The sequence below is a fragment of the Schistocerca americana genome, chromosome 1 (assembly GCF_021461395.2).
Source record: "Schistocerca americana isolate TAMUIC-IGC-003095 chromosome 1, iqSchAmer2.1, whole genome shotgun sequence".
Taxonomy (NCBI): Eukaryota; Metazoa; Arthropoda; class Insecta; order Orthoptera; family Acrididae; genus Schistocerca; species Schistocerca americana.
The window spans coordinates 1,236,324,585-1,236,347,225 of record NC_060119.1 but is presented as its reverse complement, the minus strand read 5'-3'; the positions used below and the strand labels follow the sequence as shown (position 1 = coordinate 1,236,347,225).

General features: G+C 38.2%; 1 protein-coding gene across 1 annotated transcript in view; it reads left to right on the top strand.

Moving 5' to 3' along the window:
* LOC124598421 (Down syndrome cell adhesion molecule-like protein Dscam2) overlaps window positions 1-22,641 on the top strand; it is a 378,789-nt gene that overhangs the window by 205,009 nt on the left and 151,139 nt on the right. The window contains exons 10-13 of the mRNA XM_047136000.1: window positions 5,550-5,726; window positions 10,601-10,742; window positions 17,300-17,448; window positions 22,161-22,371. Of these exons, the coding sequence (XP_046991956.1) occupies window positions 5,550-5,726; window positions 10,601-10,742; window positions 17,300-17,448; window positions 22,161-22,371 (679 nt within the window). The remainder of the gene's footprint in view (window positions 1-5,549; window positions 5,727-10,600; window positions 10,743-17,299; window positions 17,449-22,160; window positions 22,372-22,641) is intronic.

Here is a 22,641-nt window from a genome sequence, read left to right as displayed (position 1 = left end):
ACTTAGCATTTTTTGCGTACAACTATTTTCCATGGTTCATGTAGGGTGTTTCTGTGTCCTCCCACCATCCCCGGGTCGTGTTTGCTACGAAATTTGTAGCCAGTAGGATCTCCTCTATAGCCTTGTTATCCCACACAGAATCAATAAAAATTATGTACTGTACTTCGATTTCCATTGTTGAGATCGGAAAAAAATTACAATATTGAATTTATAATGGGTCTTCATTATTTTGTTCTGAGAGATGTTTGGCTTGTATTTCTGAGTGTAAACGTGGACAAATATGCAGGAGTTTTAAAGGATTATAAATATTGATAATCCAGATCCGTTTGACAAAGATCGTGATATGTACGATTTGTGTTATGATGAAGATGAAAACAGTAATGCTGAAGTTATTGAAGAAGTTGTTGATGTCAAAGAAATGAACAAAATGCGTCAAAAGACCACGGTCAGAAAGTTTATCAGAAGATCCAACTCTTTCAGGTATGTTCAAATCTAGAGGTGGTTTAGTATGGCATTCTACTACACCTGTCCATCAATGAAGAAGACCAGTTCAAAATATTTTCCGACAAAAACCTGGTATTTTAAATGGCAGTAAAACTGTAGGTTCGAATGTAAATATGTTTGCTCTCTCTCTTCCTGAAAACATGCTTGATGTTGTATGTAGGCATAGTAATGAAAAATGTTAAGATGCAATCAATCCCACCCAGAATGATCTAAAGAATAGCACGACATGACAAATAATGAGATTTTTCATTTATTTCCGTACTATTGGCTGCAGGGAAGATTCATGGAAATCGCACCGTAGTGCTTCCGATTTATGGACAAACCACTCAGCTTCTAGAAATCCGTTTCTCATGGCTTGAAGGTAATTTCAACAATTGTTAACTGTTTTGAGGTTTACTGTCAAGTAAGAATCGCAATATGAGAATCACAGATGCAAAGGATAAGCTTCAGGCAATAAGAGAGGTTTCTAATATCTTTGTGACTCCAGGCATAAATAATTACAAACCTAATCAGCACCAAACTGTTGATGAAAGTCTTGCAACTATCTGTGGCAACTGCTCATTTCGAGTGTACATGACACTGAAACCAGGAAAGTATGGATTAAAAGAGATGGTATGTGCAAACGCTCAAAATGAAAATTATATATACCTACAAGTACATACAGGCATGAAGAGCAACCAGAGAAATGGTTCAAATCGCTCTCAGCAGTATGGGACTTAACATCTGAGGTCATCAGTCCCCTAGAACTTAGAACTACTTAAACCTAACTGAACTAAGGACATCACACACATCCATGCCAGAGCCAGGATTAGAACCTGCGACCACAGCGGTCGCGTGGTTCCAGACTGTAGCGCCTAGAACCGCTTGGCCACACCGGCCGGCCACCAGAGAAATGTTTTGAAGATGACACAATTTTGTCAATGATCTTCCAGTGCTGTGCAGTCGTGTATACACGACCCCAAATGGTAGGGGAGAATAATGTATCTAAGAACACCAGATTTTTTTCTGTATTTCAGTCAAAAGAGTAACTTAAGAATTATATGGTCTGTAGACCACCACAATGCAGTTTCCACCGTTTTCTACAGTTTTTGTTGTTAGAAATGAGGTTGCGTTTTGCACAGCATTTGTAAATATTTTACTTTCTACGCATTTAAATGCTGTGTAATACAGTATGTGAAAGCTGTTTGGAATGTATGGTTGATATTTGGTGCGGTGGCTGACGGGTGCGACCGTAAAACAATTTCCCATTTACTGTCATTCCCATCAGCCAGCGCGCACAGCATGAATCAGGTCTGTGAGGCCAGTACCACAGTCTAACAGTCGCGACACTCACTGCTATAAAAGGTGCTACCGTTTGACAGCTAGAGCGACAGTAGCGCTCCAAGTGGCGGGTAAAGTGATTCAGACGCATCTTAAGGGGCTCCGGAACGCCCTATACTTGCAATGTTAAAATAACGCTTATAAATTACATCTTTCCTCACAAAGTATTTGAGGTAGGAAGTTGAACTTTTTGCAGATTATTTATTGGAATATGGGCTACAACTTAACACAGGGATTTTACAAAATTTTAGTTCAGTTATTAAAGATGATTTTTTTTTTTCAATTGTAATGAAAATTCACAACATTTTTTTGCAATTTTTTATTTATATATTCAAAAATATACAGTTTTTTTTGGAAAAAGGCTGTGTTAAATTACGCAGAAGGTACTGTGTAACATTTACAGAAAGTTTGAAACAAATATGTTTGGAAGATCCTTAGAAAACATGTAATTAGTATGAGAAAATAAAAGTTTTGGGAATCGAGCGACAAAGATTGGATTACCTTTTTAGTGCATTCCAGGTCCATAGGATGGATTATCTTCATCCTCTGCAAACTCCTCCTCCAGCTTCCTCTTGTTCCTCCTCCTGTTTACTCTTGCTTGTATTTCTAGACTCTTTACAGCCCTGTCTGCAGCCCGAAGGCGTTGCTTGTCTAAAGCAAGCATCGCTCGTTGTTGTGTTCGTAGATTTTGCTACCATTTTCTTCAGTTGCAGTTACTGCAACACTGTTCCAAAAGGTGGTCATGTATGTACACTTATCACATTTCAGTTGTATTTCACTAGCAAGTCCTACGTGCTTTATTATGGAGAGTTCCAGACCAACTTCACTACAATGAATACATCTTACACAGTTTGAAAAAATTCCTTTGAGAACCGACATATCAAATATTTCACTCACATCCGATTCGCCCATAAAACATTCATAGTTTTCACTCATTGAACCAAGCTTCTTCTGTGACGTATTTTCTTTCCCACTTTGACTGCTATGGGCAGGTGTACTTGAGAGGTTAGGTTCACTCACTTGGTTATCGTCTTTATTGTTTACAGTAATAACACATACCTTTGGCTTTCCAACATTTCTCCTTTTCTTAAAAGCCTTCAGAGGATTTCTAATAACTTTACTTTTACTCATTATTGTACTTCAACGAAACAGAGACTCAAGAAACAGAATTAATTACGAATATTTTCGAGATAACGACAGAGTAAATAAACATGAAACAATCGACAATCACACCAGCGATATATATTGAACCATCACAGGTTAGCCACAACACATACTTTATCTCACATCGCTAAAATGTACCTGATGAACACGGACGTTAATAATAACACCATTTGACAGCAGTTTAACAGCGCCACAGTGGGTCACGCCCATGTAGAACACATTTCAAAAAAAATTTAAAAATAGTTGTAGTCTTCGGAATTGAATAAATTATATATCTATTAAAAGGTAATAGTCTGCAGATTCAGAAAACGCAAAAAAGTAAAAATTGAACTTTTCATGATTTTGAGCCTTTCCGGAGCCCCTTAAGCATAATGTTTGTTTTGCACCCATTTCATACGTAATTTACGAAATGTTTGAGTTATTTTCTCGCCTCCGAGGGTTTGTGTAGTATCAGAAGGCATATATGTTTCTAAAAATGATTCTAAAATAAGCGCAATTATGGACAAAAACCATGAATCAAGTGGCAAGCTACAACACATTCGTGAATAAACCCTTGTGACGTTGGATAGAATTGTAGCTTACCGCGTTGATATCAAAAGAATATAAACTCACAGATTCACACCTAAGAAGCACAGACATGTAGCTCTACATGCAAAAGGGATCGACAGCTCATTTATCGTTCTGTAGGCTTACTTTGTTTGTCATTGTCGCTTGTTGCCACAAGTACGACCTTCATCTTTATACTACTCTGATTGGTACAAGCAAGTTTCAAATAGTGGGAGAAATATGCTGAAAACATTATAATGAATTGATTACATTACATTTCACGTAAAACCAAATATTTGAATAATTTTTGAACAAGGTGCTAACAAAATAATGTCATCACACGAAGGAAGCAAGGAAAATTAAGTGACTAACAGCAGAAGTGAATGAAATACTTACCAAACATTATGCTTGTGTAAGACGCGAATAACTGCACTTAATCTAACCACTTCATCGTCAAAGCAGGTCTGTGTTGACGATTCACACGAATCTGGCACTGATACATGGAGAGTTGAACTGGCTGCTTCTGTGTCATAGGACTGTTTTACAGCTTTAGATGGATTGTCGAATCTTTGTGGCAGTTTCGTCTTCATCGTCAGTTGAGGTGGCTTATTTGGGATGTCAAACAGGGTGGGTGCTGCATTCCACACGAGTTTATTATTGTCTGCGTTCATGAACTGGTTTTGATCGAAATGTAGCGAACAAAGCCTAATATTATTATACCGGTAAACTGGTCCTTTCTTCATAGGGTCTTATCGTCTGCTATTAACTAGCCATTTTCTGCTCCTAAAACGAAACATTAATCGTTAATACACATGTAGTTTGTAAGTGAATCCTGACGATACAGTTTAATAACATGATGGTATATACCTCTCAGGATCCTTAGGAAACCTAAGAAAAAGACAGCTGTGGTGTCTTCTTCCTGTTGCTGCTGCAATTTATTGCACTACAAACGCTCCCGCTTGTAAAAACCATTGTAGAAATCAAAATAAAGAGCCACTTTCGCTTTCACGATCGCGCTGAACTCACAATTTTAAGTTACTGGCCGCTTGGGGCGCTGCTCGCGCGGTAGGCAACAAAAGTCGAGGCAAATTGTCGCGACTGTTACGTTAGACTATGACAGTAGTGTCTACTGTCTTCCACAGCTCGATACTTTCTTAGCTTAACAATAATATCTATCAATAACTGCTTTGGCTTTCGCGCCAGTATACAAATATTATTTTTTATTTACATTTACAGTATTTTAATAATTCTGAAACAGTGCTGCACTAAAAACAATTCGCACAAGACAGCCACAAAGTAGAAAATAATGTTTCGTGTTAAAAATTATCAGCATTTTGGTCGATGAGATACTTTTTTTTTACACGAAGTCCTACTTGCAATACTACTTGCTCAGTCTTATGTGTCTACACTACCTGTCGATACTTTTTCTGTGCTACTTGTTGATGATGATGCTCATGTTAGAACGTAAATATAAATTTCCATCTCAAATTCACATTCAAGAAAATCGGAAAATCTTAAATAGAGCCGGCCGAAGTGGCCGTGCGGTTAAAGGCGCTGCAGTCTGGAACCGCAAGACCGCTACGGTCGCAGGTTCGAATCCTACCTCGGGCATGGATGTTTGTGATGTCCTTAGGTTAGTTAGGTTTAACTAGTTCTAAGTTCTAGGGGACTAATGACCTCAGCAGTTGAGTCCCATAGTGCTCAGAGCCATTTGAACCATTTTTTTCTTAAGTAGAGTTCTCTCTAATGTGGTAATAAATATTAAAAGATAGGCCTAATTATTTCTCTAAATCCTAACATTTAAAATAATTAACAGTAAGTGTATATTTATGCAAAATGAAAAATCTACAAAGTAAGTTTTTCATATATAGAGAAGAAGAATTTGTTATTTGCCTAAAAACAGTGACATTGGGCACTTTTGGGCATAATTCAAACTGTTTTATATTCAGTATTATTAAATTATTGTTGTTATTGATATTGTTATTATGTTTCCTTTCCAATTTTTTGTTTGCCAGATGGCAAAGCATTTGACTTCCAACCTTTGGACAACCTGATGTCTGGTGCAGTTGTCATGGCAAATGGGACACTGTCTATTCCATCTGCATCATCAGATGATGAGGGATTTTACCTCTGTCAGGCAGACAATGGAATAGGTGCTGGACTCAGCAAAGCTGTGCAGATATCAGTAAATGGTAAGCAATCCAGCTGTTCATTCCTTACAGGTACTTTAAATTATTATTATAATTATTATAACAGTAAACACAGCTTATGAATTCATTATACTGTATTTTGTATTTTATCACTAGCTGGACAATTCCCAAGTGTCTAAGACTGTATGATGTATTGACAGATACTTCATGCAGATCCCAGTAAAGTGGCTTTTTTGTAATTGGCAGAGGGACATTTTAGCAGTATGCCAATGGTTTTCAAGTGCCCCTAAGATACTGTGGCACTGCTCCCAGTCTGCCAAACACCACTTTCACTGCTTTATAATAGAGTCACTAGTTCAATTTTTGTACCTGACAAGTTTTTTTAAAAGTGTTTCATATCAGTTTTGCAGTAATCTCTGATGGCAATGCCAGTGATCCAGACTGGTAATGTCAATGATCTACACTTTCTTTTTCTCCACAGTTGTGATGTCTGGTGTCTGTGTTCCAGCATGTGACCTGTCTGAAGCCAGAAGCCCCACAGTAATTTGACATATTCATTTTTGACAATTATTTCTGGCTTGTGGTCCCACCAGTTTACTGCCACCAGCATGTGGTAATTTTAGCATAAGTTCCAATGGCTCATTCATGCCACTTCATTATGCATTGTGCCTCTGTAATCAGTCAGAGGACTTTTATTGCAACAGCTCAAGATATGGTCTTCTTCTTCTTCCTTCCAGAGTCCGAACTTTGGGTCTTTTGCTTATTTCTTGCTCCTGGCTTTGATAGTATTAGTTCTGATGGCTTGTTCCAGTGCAGAAAAAATCAGTCCTGTTCCCTTCTTAAGCGTTTCATTGGCCAACCGAGATCTGTTTTGCCTTCAGTCTGCACTCTCATTGCATAGCCCATTACTCTGTCATTGGAGTACAGCTTTCCAGTATTGATTCTTGGTTTGCTGTATGGTACTTTGAAGAGCTTTCAGTTGTTGACTTAGGTAGCTGATGCTTTACTGTCTTTCACGTATTGCAGTGATTACTACTACCACTACTAAGGTTCGGCATGTCCTAACACAATGTAAATACGCTTCTTTCATGGCCATAAAGTATTTTGTGAGAGCATTCATTTCTAAAAGATTCTCAGTGTACTTTTCATATGAAGCATATCTTTGAACCAGATGTTTCCAGGTTTTTCTGTTTTGTGTTAAGCGGTGTTGTTCCTGATGAAGAAGAGAGAAATTCTAGTCAATATGTTGATATTAAATTTGGATTTCTCATGAATTGTTGACTGAGAATAATTAATATGATTCTTTCATGTGTACGTAAACATCATTACTCAGAAATTCATAATAAGTTACTTACTGATTGTACAAATATTTGGGAAGTACAGAAACGTCCGATCCTACCCGTCGGCTTTGATCCAAGACGTCACAAATATGGCGGAAACGACAATTCCAATATGGCGGATATAAAACCGTTCCATACGTATCATAAAGACGAAAATACACAGATAAACAACACACACACAGGTATCACAAAAAGCCTAATGACTCTAACGGGACAAGCGTGGGAAATTGGGGGTTTTTGGGTGGGGAGAAACTAAATATAAACAAATTTAGCCACCCACCGCCATACAAAACCACGCAAGACGACGAAAAAAACCGACATCACAAAACTCAACAAATACCACAAAACACAATCTTATCTGGAATCGGACAGTTCCCTTGACCTATATAGATCAACAGTAGCTCCCGATCCCATAAATTGGGATCGAACACTTCCCTTGACCTATATAGCTCAACAGCATCTCCCGATCCCATCCCCCAATACAAAAATCAAAATACACCGCAAAACATAGCAAACAAACACTTCCCTTAACCTACATATATCTACAGCAGCTCCCGATCCCGTAAATTGGGATCGAACACTTCCCTTGACCTATATAGCTCAACAGCATCTCCCGATCCCATCCCCCGATACAAAAATCAAAATACACCGCAAAACATTGAGAACAAACACTTCCCTTGACCTATATATATCTACAGCAGCTCCCGATCCCATAAATTGGGATCGAACACTTCCCTTGACCTATATAGCTCAACAGCATCTCCCGATCCCATCCCCCAATACAAAAATCAAAATACACCGCAAAACATTGCGAACAAACACTTCCCTTGACCTACATATATCTACAGCAGCTCCCGATCCCATAAATTGGGATCGAACACTTCCCTTGACCTATATAGCTAAACAGCAACCCCCGATCCCATCTCCCATTACAAAGTCAACATACTCCACCAAACATTGAGATTGAACACTTCCCTCCAACTATATAGCTCAACAGCAGCTACCAATCCCATGACTTAGGATCGACCACTACCCTTGACCTATGTAACTCAAAAACATCTCCCAATACGAATACCAATACCAACCTTCACAGCCACAAATTTCATTGAAACACTTCCCAATACACAACACATACGCCAAAAACAAAAGGGAACTTACCACAAGAAAGTTCCAGCCCCACAAACTAGATTGGCCACCACAATCACACACAAATGCACACACAAATGCACACGCAAACGCACACACACACACACACACACACACACACACACACACACACACACACACACACACACACACACACAAACCAACGAAAAAATACTGAACCAAAAGAAAAACCCAACCCACCCACACCTCAACCCCCTCCCCCCCCCCCCCCACAACCCCAAAATAAAAAACCCACAAACAAAAACCAAATACAACATAAAAAACATCTCAATCACACACTACAACTTAACAAAAACTTCAACAAAATAGATCCTCCACAACTAAAACAAAAAACAAACACACTCCCCGTCCCCCCCCCCCACCTTAACAAACTTTATACAACAAAATAAACCACCCACCCCACCCTGAACCACAGCCACCCACCCACCTACCCAGCCTCCCCTAACTAACCACTTTCGGCCTATACATTTTACCCACAGCCCTTAAAAAAACCCGAAAAATACAATAGCCCTCTGGGACACTCTTCCACCAACAGAACTCATCTAAATGAGACTGGAGGTTGGAAGAGCGCCTCTTCCCCCTCCCAAGAACTGACTTAACCACCCCCCACATCCCCTCTATTGTTTTAGTACAAGCCCCTGTATCATAATTCTTAAACTCTTAACTATGGTTCACTACTAAATGATTAAATCCCCTCTCACCCAACCCCCTATAAGAAGAAAAAGCATCAGAAACTATTGTGGACCCCGACTCTATATATTCCTCAATTAACCCCACTAATTCAGCCTTCGACCTCCCTCCCACAACCCTAAAAACACATTCGGAACCCCCACCCCCCGGAACAACAGCCCCCCACACCCAAAGACCAGCCACAGACTTCCCCCTCCCATACTTCCTTTTCCCAAACTGTGACTCGTCCACCTCCACAACCACCCCATGCCCCCCCAACTTACCCCTGTACTTAATAAATTCCGAACACACTTCACGACAAAAGGAATACCAATCTAAAACAGTCCTCTCACTCACACCAGTCTCATGCGCACAAAAACTCTGTGGGGATCTATAACAAAAATAATATGTAACAAGCACAATCTCACGCATGCCCAATCTAGACTTCTCGAACCAGGTACCGCGCCGTATGGAACGCCATATGTCATCTTTACGACAGCGCCACATGTAACCGTCCCTGGTCCGAGAGGCCGGAACTTTAACCAATTTCATTGGTTCGCGGCACACGCCGCACTTCACGACTTCGGCAATTAAGCCAAATAGCTGAAGAAATTTGATCAGCTCTATAGCTGTCTCCCCCATCATAGCCCTCAACCGAGCACTATTAATCCGATCTTTCATATCCATTCCTGAACAAAAAACCACAACCGAATACACTTAATAACAGACTCACCCGACGTACAGCAATCATCATTACATTAACCATCACACAAAACTGTTAACTCACTGATACAAATTCCTCTTCAAAATGACGCACGCAGCACTCACCACTGAGCAACAGCAAACTGAGCCCAACGCACCAAACAAACGAAAACCATGAACATACCACCAGAGGGCACAACAAACAACAACACGACATCTACAAACACGCCACACTCACAAACCAAACTCCGCGGCGTCGTGACGTCACACACCACAACACCCTTACGTCACGGGTCAAAGCCGACGCGTGAGATCGGATCTTTCTGTTGACCCAATATTTGTACTGAAAATGTCGTGCACTCTCTGGTGATTTCACTGTTGAGGAAACATTAAATTGTAATCACATATTCGTGGGGACTAGACTTATGTGTTCTCGCTGCATAGTTTAACTTTTTTCAGACTGATGTTGTATGGTATCAATTTTTTCTATAATATTTTTATTTCATTTTTTCGAATCATACATTACAAGCTTTTCCTTTATGGTTGTCTAATTTGCTAAATCTGCAAAAACATGCTGCTATACTTTTGTGGATTTTTTTATTGCAAATATTTTTAAACAAAGAGAAGCATCCACTTACCAGCCACAAAGAAAGGAACAGATGGAACTGAGCTGCCACACAAATAAATTTAACAATAACAATAAATTTTCATTGTTCTTTTTCTTGCATTTTTTAATTAATATTAAACTTTTCTTGTTAACCTGCATCACAGGAATCGTAGTTAGTTTAGCATAACAGTTTCTCTGCTGCAGTGTATTCATTCAGTTTCTCCCCTCCTACATGTAATTTGCTCACTAAGAGTTTCATGCTGGGTTTATAATTGACAGTACTAGATTTTTGCAAACATGGATAACTGAAACTAATCATCAAACCTAAGCTTATATGCTGCTCCAATTCTGTTATGATATTAAAATTTGGATAGTCAAAGTTTTTCTTCACTTAATGTTAATCTAATTCGTAATATGATCTGAATTTTCAGAGCCAGTAAGATTTGATGTTATGGAGAAAAACGTAGCAGCCAGGCGTGGGGAAGAAGTGGCCCTCAAGTGTGACATCAGAGGTGATCATCCCATCAAAGTGGATTGGCTCTACAATGGACAGAGAATACATCCCAACTATAGGTGTGTGTATCTGACATTTTATCCTATATGTTATCTGATATTAGTATATGCAGTATTGGAAACAGATGGAATAAATTATTATTGAAGCTGAATCAATCAATAAATATACTTGTGCAGACCTTGGCAATATTGCTTTCTAAATTCCATGTAGATAAAAATATAAGAAATATAAAAATTGTGACAGTGAGTACTATAATAAATATTTCAGATTTCATCAGCAGTAGGTGCTGCATGTACATGACACTAACTTGCATTTCATGTAGTCCAGTCTGTTTTTCCGCAAACAGATAATACATCAATTGAGTACATTCTTCACTCTCTTAACTTGCAAAATGTACTTGCGCAAAGTAGTTCTGCTAATAATTGCCAAGTGTATTAAACTATTCCAGAAATTTCTTTGGAAACTACCTTGCACCTTAGATACTTGACATCTAACCTATCTATGTTCTCGTTGCTCTAAGTATTACAATTATGAATGTTGAAGACTGCTACTTACCATAAAGATGACATGTTAAGTTGCAGACGGGTGCAATTAAAAGATACTTACACAAAGATTTCAACCACAGCCTTCATCAGAAAAAGAGCAACACACACCATTCATTCACATAAGAATGTCTGGGCCCAAGCTGCTGGAGTTGGTGGTCGTATGTGTGTGAATGTGTGTGAATTAATGGTGTGTGTTTCTCTTTCTCTAAAAAAAGGCTTGGGCCGAAAGCCTTTGTAAGTTTTTTTTAATTCTGCCTGACTGCAGCCTAACATGTCATCATTACAGAAAGCAGCAATCTATCTTTTTTACATTGTTAATATAATGCAAATGGACAGATAAAAAAATCTACTCACCAAGTCTTTCCTTCTCATCCCATTTGGTAAGTCTCCCCTGACCTGGGCCTCTGGGTGACTTTTCTAAGCTGTACCTCTTACCCTAAACCTCTCAAATCCTTTTCCTTCATCCCTCTTCCTTACCCTTCAGCTCTTCCGCCAGAAGAAGGAGCCACTGGATCCAGAAGCTTGTGAAAGTCAAATCCTTTTGTGTGTGTGTTCCCCTTCCGCCACTTGGTTAGTAGATTTTTTTTACCAGTTGATTAACATTATATTTCTACGTTGTTGATATTCCTACCTGGAGTTTCCTTTGTTTAATCATGAATGTTGTGTTTCGTATGGCAAGTTTCTTCATATAACTTCAGATCAACAGGCAATATACTGAATGAAAACTGTTATTACTGTCAGTTTAGCAAGTTTGTGGTAATCTGATAGCTTATTCTCACTGATTTACTTTTTGCTACAGTAGAAACACGTTTCTGTAGACTGCTGATTATCCTCACAGACTCAGCCTGTAGTTGATATGTCAGTGCAAAGGGGCACAACAAATTGCTACCTGGCATTTTCTGTTATCATATGAGGATGGCTTGCAAACTCTTTGCCACTGTTTTTTGTTACCCAAAATAAGGTGCATACAGGTAACTGCAAATGTATGTACAGTTCTATGTACCTTACTCTATTTTTCCACATTGACCCAACACCATTTCAGATATTTATCTCATTGCTGCACTGAATCTGAGACATCCCTGTGGTTGAATTCATCCACCTGACTGTGGAACCACCATGGGACTGCTGTCCTGGCTTCATCACTGCATGTGAATCGCTGTGCTGCCAGGAACTTCTTCTGCCAACTGAAAACGTAGTAATCACAAGGAATGAGGTCTGGAGAGTATGGTGGGACTCTCTCACTGAAAAGACCACAGATTATCAGCAGTCCCGTGGTCTCAGAGTGTCATGGAGGATACCATGTTGTACACATCATGAAATTGTCGGTGCTTCTTCCTGATGGCAGCCCACAGACATGACAGTATCAAACAATAACTGTCAGCATTGGTGATTGCATCTAGCAGCCTGAAATCCATCAGGAGTGCTCCAGTGTGATCCCAGAAGACCATTGACATCCCTTTCCTAACAGATGGCTCTGATCAGAAATTTTTGTCACAGACAAACCTGGGTGTTTCCACAACATGCTACGCTGCTTCGATTCTGGCATGAAATACAGTATCCATGTTTCATCGCCAGTAACAGTGTAGTCCAGGAAATTGTCACCCTCATTGGCATACCATTGCAAATGATTTGGCAAAGCAATCATTTGCTTGCCTTTCAGCATGTCGCCCATCTGCTTAAGCACCCACCAATGCGAAACCTTCTCATACCCTGAGGTTCTCTGGACAATGTTGTAAACACTCCTATACAAATGCCAAGCTCCTGGAAGATATCCTTGCCATGTATACACTGATCCACTTCCACCATTGTGTCCATGCAGGAAATGTTGTTGCCAGTCAGCAACAAATGGGGCCTCCTTGAATGCTCATTGTCATGCAGATCTTTGTGGCCTTTTGCAAGCTCTCATCACCACCACCTCATTTTCCCCTGTGTGTGGGATGGATTTCCCTGTGGATTTTGATAGGCGTTCATCCCTTGCTCCATAGAAAATGAACAACATTTCATTGCTCATATTTCATGGATACACAACCACCATATGCAGCAACTGACAGCACCACTGTGCCATGGAGCTGCTGGTACATAAGGCCAGGCTGGTCTAATAAAGGTCCATTGCTGGGAATGGATATGTTGATTTTACATTTACAGCTGAAATTTATATAAAACAAAAAAAGGGGCAAAGCTTTATGATTCAACCTTGTGCTTTGTGATACTCTTCAGTAAATCCAGCAGGAAAATGGCAGGGTGAAGTTGTAACATGCATTAGTGCTTCATACTACCATCTGCATTTTGTTCACATTCATTTTCATTTTATTTATGCACCTTACATCTTTCCCTCATGAAATTGGTCATCATCTCATTGTGCTGCACAAATCTTTTCCCTTAGGCAATAAGGCTGTGACATCTGCAAATTACGCAGTTGAACCTCTGAAGCTCAACCACTCAGGAAATTGAGGGGAGGGGTGGGGTGGAAACAGGAAAAGTCCTTCAAAATCACAGGAATTATGTTTGCTGCATATGTCATTATGTTGAATGGAAATGGGTGGCATACTAAGCTCACCAAGTGTTAGTTCCATTGACTATTTTTCTTCTAACATCCAGCTTCGATAACTTTAAGCTAATATGTAATAATTCAATACCTTTCACATTCTCAAATGTGCAACATTAGGCACAAGGCAGTAGGTAATAAATTTTACAATCCATTGATGTTGTTATGTTTGGCTTTCCACTCCTTCATGTAGACAGACAAAAGTGAGACAGTCTGATAAACAAGGTTGGCTAGCTCAGACAGGCCCCCTTAGATATACTCAGAATGAGTAAGTATATTGAGATACAGTTTTCTCTAAATTATTGTGGACAATGTGGTAAATTTTCTGATATGTGCAACTAATTTTTAACATTATTATGAAAAGGATAGTTGCTATTTATCATACAGCAAAGATTCTGAGTCGAAGATAGACACAACAAAAAGACTGTTGAAAGGTGAGCTTTTGACCAAGAGGCCTTTTGTTGAAAATAGACAACATACACTCATGCAAATGAAACTCTCACACACATGACCAAACTCTCTGGCAGCTGAAGCCAGACTGCAAGCAGGAGCACATGATGGGAGAGGCAACCAGGTGAGGGGTTGTTGGACAGTCTTTCCTTTTCATAATAATGTTACATTCCATCCTGGATTTTTCATTGATTAACTTTTAACATTTATAGTTGTCAAGCTGTGATATGGGCTTAGTTCTTTTTAAGTGAACTATGTACTTCTTTCTGTGGCATTGGAAAGTACCTTTGAAGGTTCTGAAATAACATAACATGTGTGGAACTTAATCAAATAGTAACAATATAACATTGCCATAAACCACTGTTGCATCATAAGGTGACAGTGTCCCACAAACATCTGCTCCGCTCTACCAAGTATAAGCAAACTTGTAACTCAGGTATGGTTTGCGTGTGTGTTTGTATGATTCCCGTATCAAGTACACAAAATGTTGACATGGAACATTGACACATACTATAGAACTATTTATAACAGACAGTTCTACAGGCTAAATTTCATCTGGACCTATTGCAGCTCAGTTTTGGGGTACTACTATTCTGCATTTGGTAAAGTGGAAAACTTTAAATTTATATACATTTAAAGCTAGTGGCCTACTTCTACACCACTTTGAAATCTTCTGACAGCCTGACTTTATATCTGTGCTATTTGTCCAGTTTTTCTCCAAATAGTGCTTCATTACAGATAACTTTATCATCTGCTTAAAAGTTTGTGGTTAGTTTTAAAACTGTCTGCCGGGTCATCAATAAACTACATGAACAACAAGGGTCCCAACAAACTTCTGAGGGGCATGCCTGAAAAATTCATTCAAGATAACATTCTGTTTTCTTCCTGTCGAGAAATCCTCACTTCAGGGATAAATTTTGTTTGGTATCCCTTTTTCAGTAGTACTGAAATTGTTGATGCGGTACTGAATTAAGTGCTTTTCAACAGTGAAGAAGAACTACATTGACTTGACTACACCAGATGAGTGGCTTTTGGGATCTTCTGTGAGACAAGTGTAAGCTGGATTTTGCATGATGGATGTTGTGAAATCCATGCTAGTTGACATGGGGGAGGTTATTCTGTTTGAGATACTTCATTATGTTTGAACTCATTATACAGAGTGTCCCAAAAAGAATGATGTGATTTTAAATAGAATTGTTTATTAGGAAGAAGGGCTTAACACCAACAAATTGCATATTGAATTTCTCAGAAAAGACAGAAGTTTATAAAAATCCATCATAAATGTTCAATATGTCTTCCATTGGCTGCACGGATGACATCTAGCCAATAGCCGAATTCATCCCAAACTGAGCGTAAGGTGTCTTCTGTCACTGAAGCTACAGCAGCTGATATTCTGGTTTTTAGTTCATCAGTGTCACAAGATAAGTGAGGAATCTAAACACATTGTTTAACATATACCCACAGGAAGAAATCACAAGGTGTTAAGCCAGGGGACCCAGGAGGCCAAGCGTGTAAAGCCTGGTCTCACGGCCCTGTACGCCCTATCCAACATTGAGGCACGTTGGCATTGAGGACGCACTCGTAGAGACATCTAATGGATTTTTTCTGAAACTCTAGACCATGCCGATTACATCTAGTGCTTTTTCAGTTACCTAGTGACATTTGTCTCAGTATTATTACAAGTTAAAATCGGGTCATTCTTTTTGGAAACCTGTATATTCAAAGATTCTACAGCAGATGGACATCAGTGAAACTGGATGGTAGTTTTATGGATCACTTTGTTGCCCTTCATATAGATTGGTGAAACCTCTGCTTGTGGCCAACCACTGGGCACAGTTTTTGTTTGAGGAACTACAGTTTATTATGATTAAAATGGGAACTAACTCAGTTGCAAATTCTGTGTAGAATCTGACTAGGGTTGCATTGGTCACTGGAGCCTTATTTAATTTTAGTGATTCCAGCTGTTCCTAAACACCACTGACAATAATGTCTACATCACTCATATTTGCAGTGGTGCAGTAATGAAATTGTGGCAATGCTCCTGGATTATCCTTTGTAAATGATCGTTTGAAAATGGTGTTCAGCATTTCTGCTTTTTCTTTGCTACCCTCAGTTTCAGTTCCTTTCTCATCCATGACAGTAACTCTGGTACCGCTAACAACCTTTATGTATGCATAATTTCTTTGGATTTTGAGAGAGATCTTTAGATTCTGTTGCTAAACACTTTGTTCTTGTGACAGCCTAATGTATTCATTCAGCGTCACTTGTTCTACTAGATATACATTTATCGAGTTGTCAGTCAATTATTCTTCTAAACTTGAGCCATAGTCCCTCTACTTGCTGCTCCCCAGAGCTAAATGTTCTGAATTCCTCCTTGAGATATTACACTACTGTCTCTTTATCTAATTACTGAGTAATGTAAATCTTTCTTCTTGTTTTGGTGTACCAGAAAACAGACATCAAACAAAGCAGTAGGAGGAAGTCAGTGGGCTTCTCTCCTAGGATATACAAGGAAATCTTCATATTGATTACCATATAAAGTATAAATGCATAATTGGTGAGTACTATCCTTGTCTTCTACACCAACAGGATAAAATAATGCCTATGAAAAGGCCTGAATTGTTAAAGAAAAAAATACTTCTTTAGTTATGGCTGCGCAATAGGTCACCAAAATGCCTTCACAGCAGAAAAACTGAAAGAATGGAAGTATGAAATTTGTTGTTACAAACTGGCTTCAGTCTACTGAAGAGGTTGGGACCACTTTAGATGTGTACTTTGCAGAGCTTCCTTCCTTCATGAATGGAATCTGGAAAAATGTCACACAAGCACATTGACATAAAGGAGGGTTACATTAAGAAATGAGTCAATTTTTAGACAAAGAAAGACTTTCACAGGCTTGGCAAGAACTTTCTATCTGATTCCTGTAAATGTGAAATAGCATTGCTTGACCCAGAAGTATATAACCAGTTTGAACAAACAAACAGTCTTTTACAGATACTGTAAATGGTCTGTCATGTTACAGAAAATGGCACACTAAAAGCATTTAATTGAATATTATTATTTAACTTATTCACAGGACAAGTGTAGCTGATGTGAAGACTGACACAGGGCTACAGTCTCAGCTTGTTATCAGTCAATCTGATCGGCAGGACTCAGGGCTATATACATGCCAAGCTGGCAATATGTTTGGGCATGGTGAACTGCTGATCAATCTGGCCATTCAGGGTAGGTAAAATTTTGGCACTTCACTTGTTTCGGTTTACTGAAATCATCATATTTAACGCACACTTTAAATTAATTTAAGCTAATCGCGTACACTTTTCAGATTATATGTAATTTCAGTGCTTTCCGTTTATGAAAGATATTTATTAATTTTATGCTAAGATGCTATCTTATGAAAGTGTAATAAAAGGTACCAAATAAAAACCAAACAATGCTAGGAGTCTGACATATTCGAAACTACAACCGGCAACTTGTTACGAACCTCCATGAATAGGCAAATAAATTCGGTTGCCAGTACTTCCATCACAGATGAGAAAGTGATAGCATATACCCATGAAACACTAAGAGTGGTTATCTATATAACTGTGGTGCTTGCAGGAATGTTAATTTAAATCCTGATTTCATCAGGCAGTCTCTTTTTAATGTTCATGGTTGGAGAGCATTGACAGTTTAATTATAACAGTGGAATAAATACTTCAATCATAGAGTTTGATCTGGTAATAATATTCCCCTGTTAAAGAGATAAATAAGACAAAATAAGCATGCTATCAACATATTGAATAAGAAGAAAGAGAGAATCATATCAGCACAGTCACAAAGAAATTATTCACCATTCCAGGCAGTACATGAATGGAGCTTAATAAAAGTTTTCCCTTGAATTCAACATGATAGGAAAAGAAAGAATTATGCAAATAGTTGTGTGAAGCATTTATTATAGTAAGAGACTAGCAGGGAAGCTAAATCCTAGGCATGAAATCCTCTCTCCTCAAACAGCTGAAATTCCTGTTGTTGATTGATTGCATTGCAGTGCAGGCTTACCATATCTGAAATGAATCTGTGCCTAACCGTACGCTGTGCTGCTGATCAGTCAGTCTTTCCTTCTCATCCCATCCAAAAAGTCTCCCCTTATCCGGGTTTCTGGATGACTTTTCTGAATTGTACCTCTTTCCCTAAACCTCTCCAGTCACTATCCTTTGCCCCTATTCCTTCCTCTTCAACTCTTCTGCCAGAAGAAGGAGGCACTGGCTCCGAAAGCTTGTAAAAGTTATACTCCTTTTGTGTGTGCATTCCCCTGCCACCATGTGGTGAGTAGATTTTTTCATCTAACCATTTACATTATGGGCTGAAATACAGTCTGATATACCACCTGCAGTTTGATTTTTCTGGAATAAAGAATGCCTAAAACTGTTCAAATATTTCTACATTGATTATGTACCATAAAACAGGGATCATCTGAATGTGTTCTGAAATGTGTTGTGTCATGAGCCGAACTAAGAAGCTAATTTCCATTCTTATCCCTTCATGGTGTAATGGTAGCAGGCAGTGAAGTGTCTCATTCTGAATGGTCTTGAAAACACCATTGAAGACTCAAATGGTTACTCAGTGCTTCTTCAACTCTGAACTTAATTTAGATGCAGAATTTAGTAACCCTCTAAATACTACTAGATTTACTAAATTGTCTTTCCCGTTATGTCCATCTAAGGGAGTGTCAAAGTTTCCATGAAAGAAAATGCAGTCCATTATTTTTGACATTATTTCACAGTTCTTTTCAGCTTTTAAATCATGCTCATTGATTGAAAGTGTATGTCTCACAATGTTTTTCATTATACATGTGGTTTCTAAAAGTGACAGTGAAACTACATTAGCAGTGTGCTTCTTTGATTTCTAACATTTTTCAGTTTTTTATTTCATTTTGTTTATATTCAGAAAACCATCTTTTAGGCACCATACATCACATCCAAACAACAAATACAGAAAGTAAAATAATGCATTTTTTTTTACTTCACAGCCGCAAAGCCAGTTTTTCCATTGCTATCAGTCAGAATTAAAGCCATGAATATTTTTCTTGTTGTTTGTTCTGGCTGAATTATTCTAATATCATGTGCTGAATGACAGCTTCCCTTAACTGTGACTTTCCCACGAAGAGACAGCTATGAAAACTTAAGCTGCTGAGTAACAGCTGTAAAGTAACAGAACTGGAAAAAATCAGTGAAACAAAATAACTGGGAGTAGGACAATAATCCAGTTCTATGCTTCATCACATTCAAGAATATGATGCAAGGATTTTAAGCACAACACATATATGGGGGGGGGGGGGGGGGGGGAATCTGCATGCCAGGCTCGGCACTGTGGTGGTGACAGTGCTCTCTCTCCTTCTCAGCCTTGTCTGCAACTTCCTGTGTGCACACATACACGACAGCCAAACTCCATGCCACTGGAACTGTGAAGCAAACAGTTCCATACAAAGATTTTTCTCTCTCTTTCATAAACTGAGAGATGACTACTGACATTAAGGATTATATATTGTACAAATATAAAGAAAGAATTAAAGAAAGATGAACCAGTTATATTAAATGATGTAAATGGATAGATATAAAAACTACTCACCAAGCAGCGGCAGGAGAACATACACACACAAAAGGATTTAACTTTTACTTTTTGCCATTGTATTAAATGTTATCCATAATATAAAATGAAAATTGGGAGTGCTGCAGCTCCACCGTGCCTGTAAGTGAGCCACCACTGCTTGTTTGTTTTATTTATTACTATTAAGGGATTTTTAGACCTCCACTACATCCCTTCCTTAAAGATATTTTATGATTTCAATTTCCCCTCAATGTGCCTGAATTACGCCAAGAGCTGTTTGAAGTGGGGTTGTTGTATTTGGATTAGATCAGTCCTTCTCAGTGGATAACTGATAGTAGAATGAGAAGAAAGGACTGTCCATAAGTTTGACTATCCTGCTTATAGATCAGATCAGGCAGATTTTTCAAGTCTGTGAAAACCTGAATGATATATGTTTAACGTTTTTAGCTAATTACTTAATAATGAGTTGCAACTTGCATGATGGTCAAGAACATTTTCATTGTCCTTCAATGAAAGTTCTTATTTTTATTGTAAAACCCTAAAAGTACTTTATTTTTAATCCTCATTTTCACCAACTGTGATATGTAAAAGCTCCATTTTGATTTCCTTATTGTTTCCTTTCTTTTCATCACTCTTCCAGCTTTTTTCTCATCTGTTCATGTTGCTCCAGTGGTTATTATTACTATTATTACTCTCCTAGACCTGAGTAAAGCATTTGACACTGTATCTCATAGTACTTTGATCATGAAATTAAGACACTACGGTATGGAAGAGGATACCCTGAAATTATTAGAATCCTACGTAAGCAACAGAGTACAATTTTTTGGTGTAAATGGGCAGCTGTCAAACCCATAAACAATAAAAAGAGGTGTGCCACAGGGCTCCATACTTGGGCCCTTCCTGTTTGTAGTGTATGTTAATGATATGCCACAGTATTTACCCTGTAAAACAGTCCTCTATGCGGACGATACAACTTTTATCAATTCAGGACAGACTCTTGAATCTGTACGAGAAAAAAATAATATAATATTTGAAAAATCGGTTCATTGGTTTAGTGCAAACTCCCTATTCATAAATGAAACAAAAACTGAGGAAATGTTATTTAATTTGAAGGTATCAAACAAAGAAAATAAGTCCATTAAACTGGTAGGAATGATGATTGACCAGAAACTTAGCTGGGATAAACATATCACATACGTCTGCTCTAAACTTGCACGTGCTATGTTCCTACTTTATAAGCTTAGGAATAACTTCAGCCAAAAGTTGCTGCTGCATTCATATTTTGCTTATATCCATCCCCATCTTTCATATGGTCTTCTGCTCTGGGGAAATTCTCCCAATTCAATATCAATTTTCAGATGGCAAAAAAAAAGCTCTTCGATGTATAGTGGGGGGGGTTTATCTCCTAGGGATACATGCAGGGAACATTTCAAAAAACTTAACATCATGACAGTTCCTTGTTTGTACATCTATTATTGCTTATTACACGTAAAAGAAAACATAGCTCAATATCCCCTTAGGTCATCTGTCCACACCCACAATACAAGACGAAACCACACAATTGATCTGCCATACTCTAGATTGTCCAAGATACATAATAGTTATAAATATGTAGGCCTCGAACTGTTTAATATGCTCCCTAAAATTGTACAAGTAGTATCTAAAAATAACTGTAAGACAACATTGGGTCAATGGCTCAAAGGTAAAGCATTTTACTCAGTTGATGAATATAAAGATTGTAATATGGCAGATTTGCTGTTTGAACGCAGAGAAAGGCACCTCTGCCTGTAGTAGGACCTAAATTTGGAAAAACAATATCTAACATATAGGCATAATAGACCTATTTCGAGTGCTCTATATTTGTATCAATAGCTTAGGATAATGGCATAGTGTTATCAACATGTATATGATAATGACATAGTGTCATCAACATGAATACTCCCCGCTTAATATAAATCTGTATAATGTTTTCTTTTTTATTGTAAAATTAACAATATATAAAATTCAAAATGTGTGCTATTGTACTATACTTACATTCATATGATTTATATATACATTGTTATGAGAATATAACCATCTTTATACTGTAATTGAACTTATTGACAAAGCCCATTGTATAAGAAAATACTGAACAGGTAGTAAAGTATTGTTATTATTATTATTATTATTATTATTATGATCATTGTTATTGTTACCATTAACATTTTGTTCCTATTACATTTATGAACTTCTCCTTTACTTCTTTATTTCTGGTTATCAAACATTTTTTGATTGCTTGCTGCAATAGCTCTGTTTTCAGATTTCTGATGTCCACAAATAAATTATTTTGTCATTATAAATGTTTCCAGAACCACCTGATCCTCCACTTGATGTGGAAGTGACAGAGGTTAACAGCAGATCTATTCGCTTGTCATGGCAACCTCCATTTGATGGCCATAGTGCCTTGACAAGTTATTTAATACAATACAAGAGAGGAACTAGTCTTATCAGTGACTGGCAACACTCTGGAACTGTCAACATTTCTGTCCCAGCCTCAGGAACTGATTTTACAAGTAAGAAGTGAGTATTGATGGCATTCATACATCACTGAAGCTCATGAAGAATAATTCACAGCTACTGGTAAAGTTCTTCTGTTGGAATTCGTATTCTTTGTATGTGCGTAGTGTTTGTAATTATGATAATTACACTACAGCCCACTGTTTCTTCCGTGTGATATTTAAGTATTCTCTTCACTATCAGTAAATCGTAGCCTTGCAATAAATTCAATAATTCTACTTCAGTTATACCATATGTAAAGGAAAGGCAACTAGCAACTTCTCACATATAGCT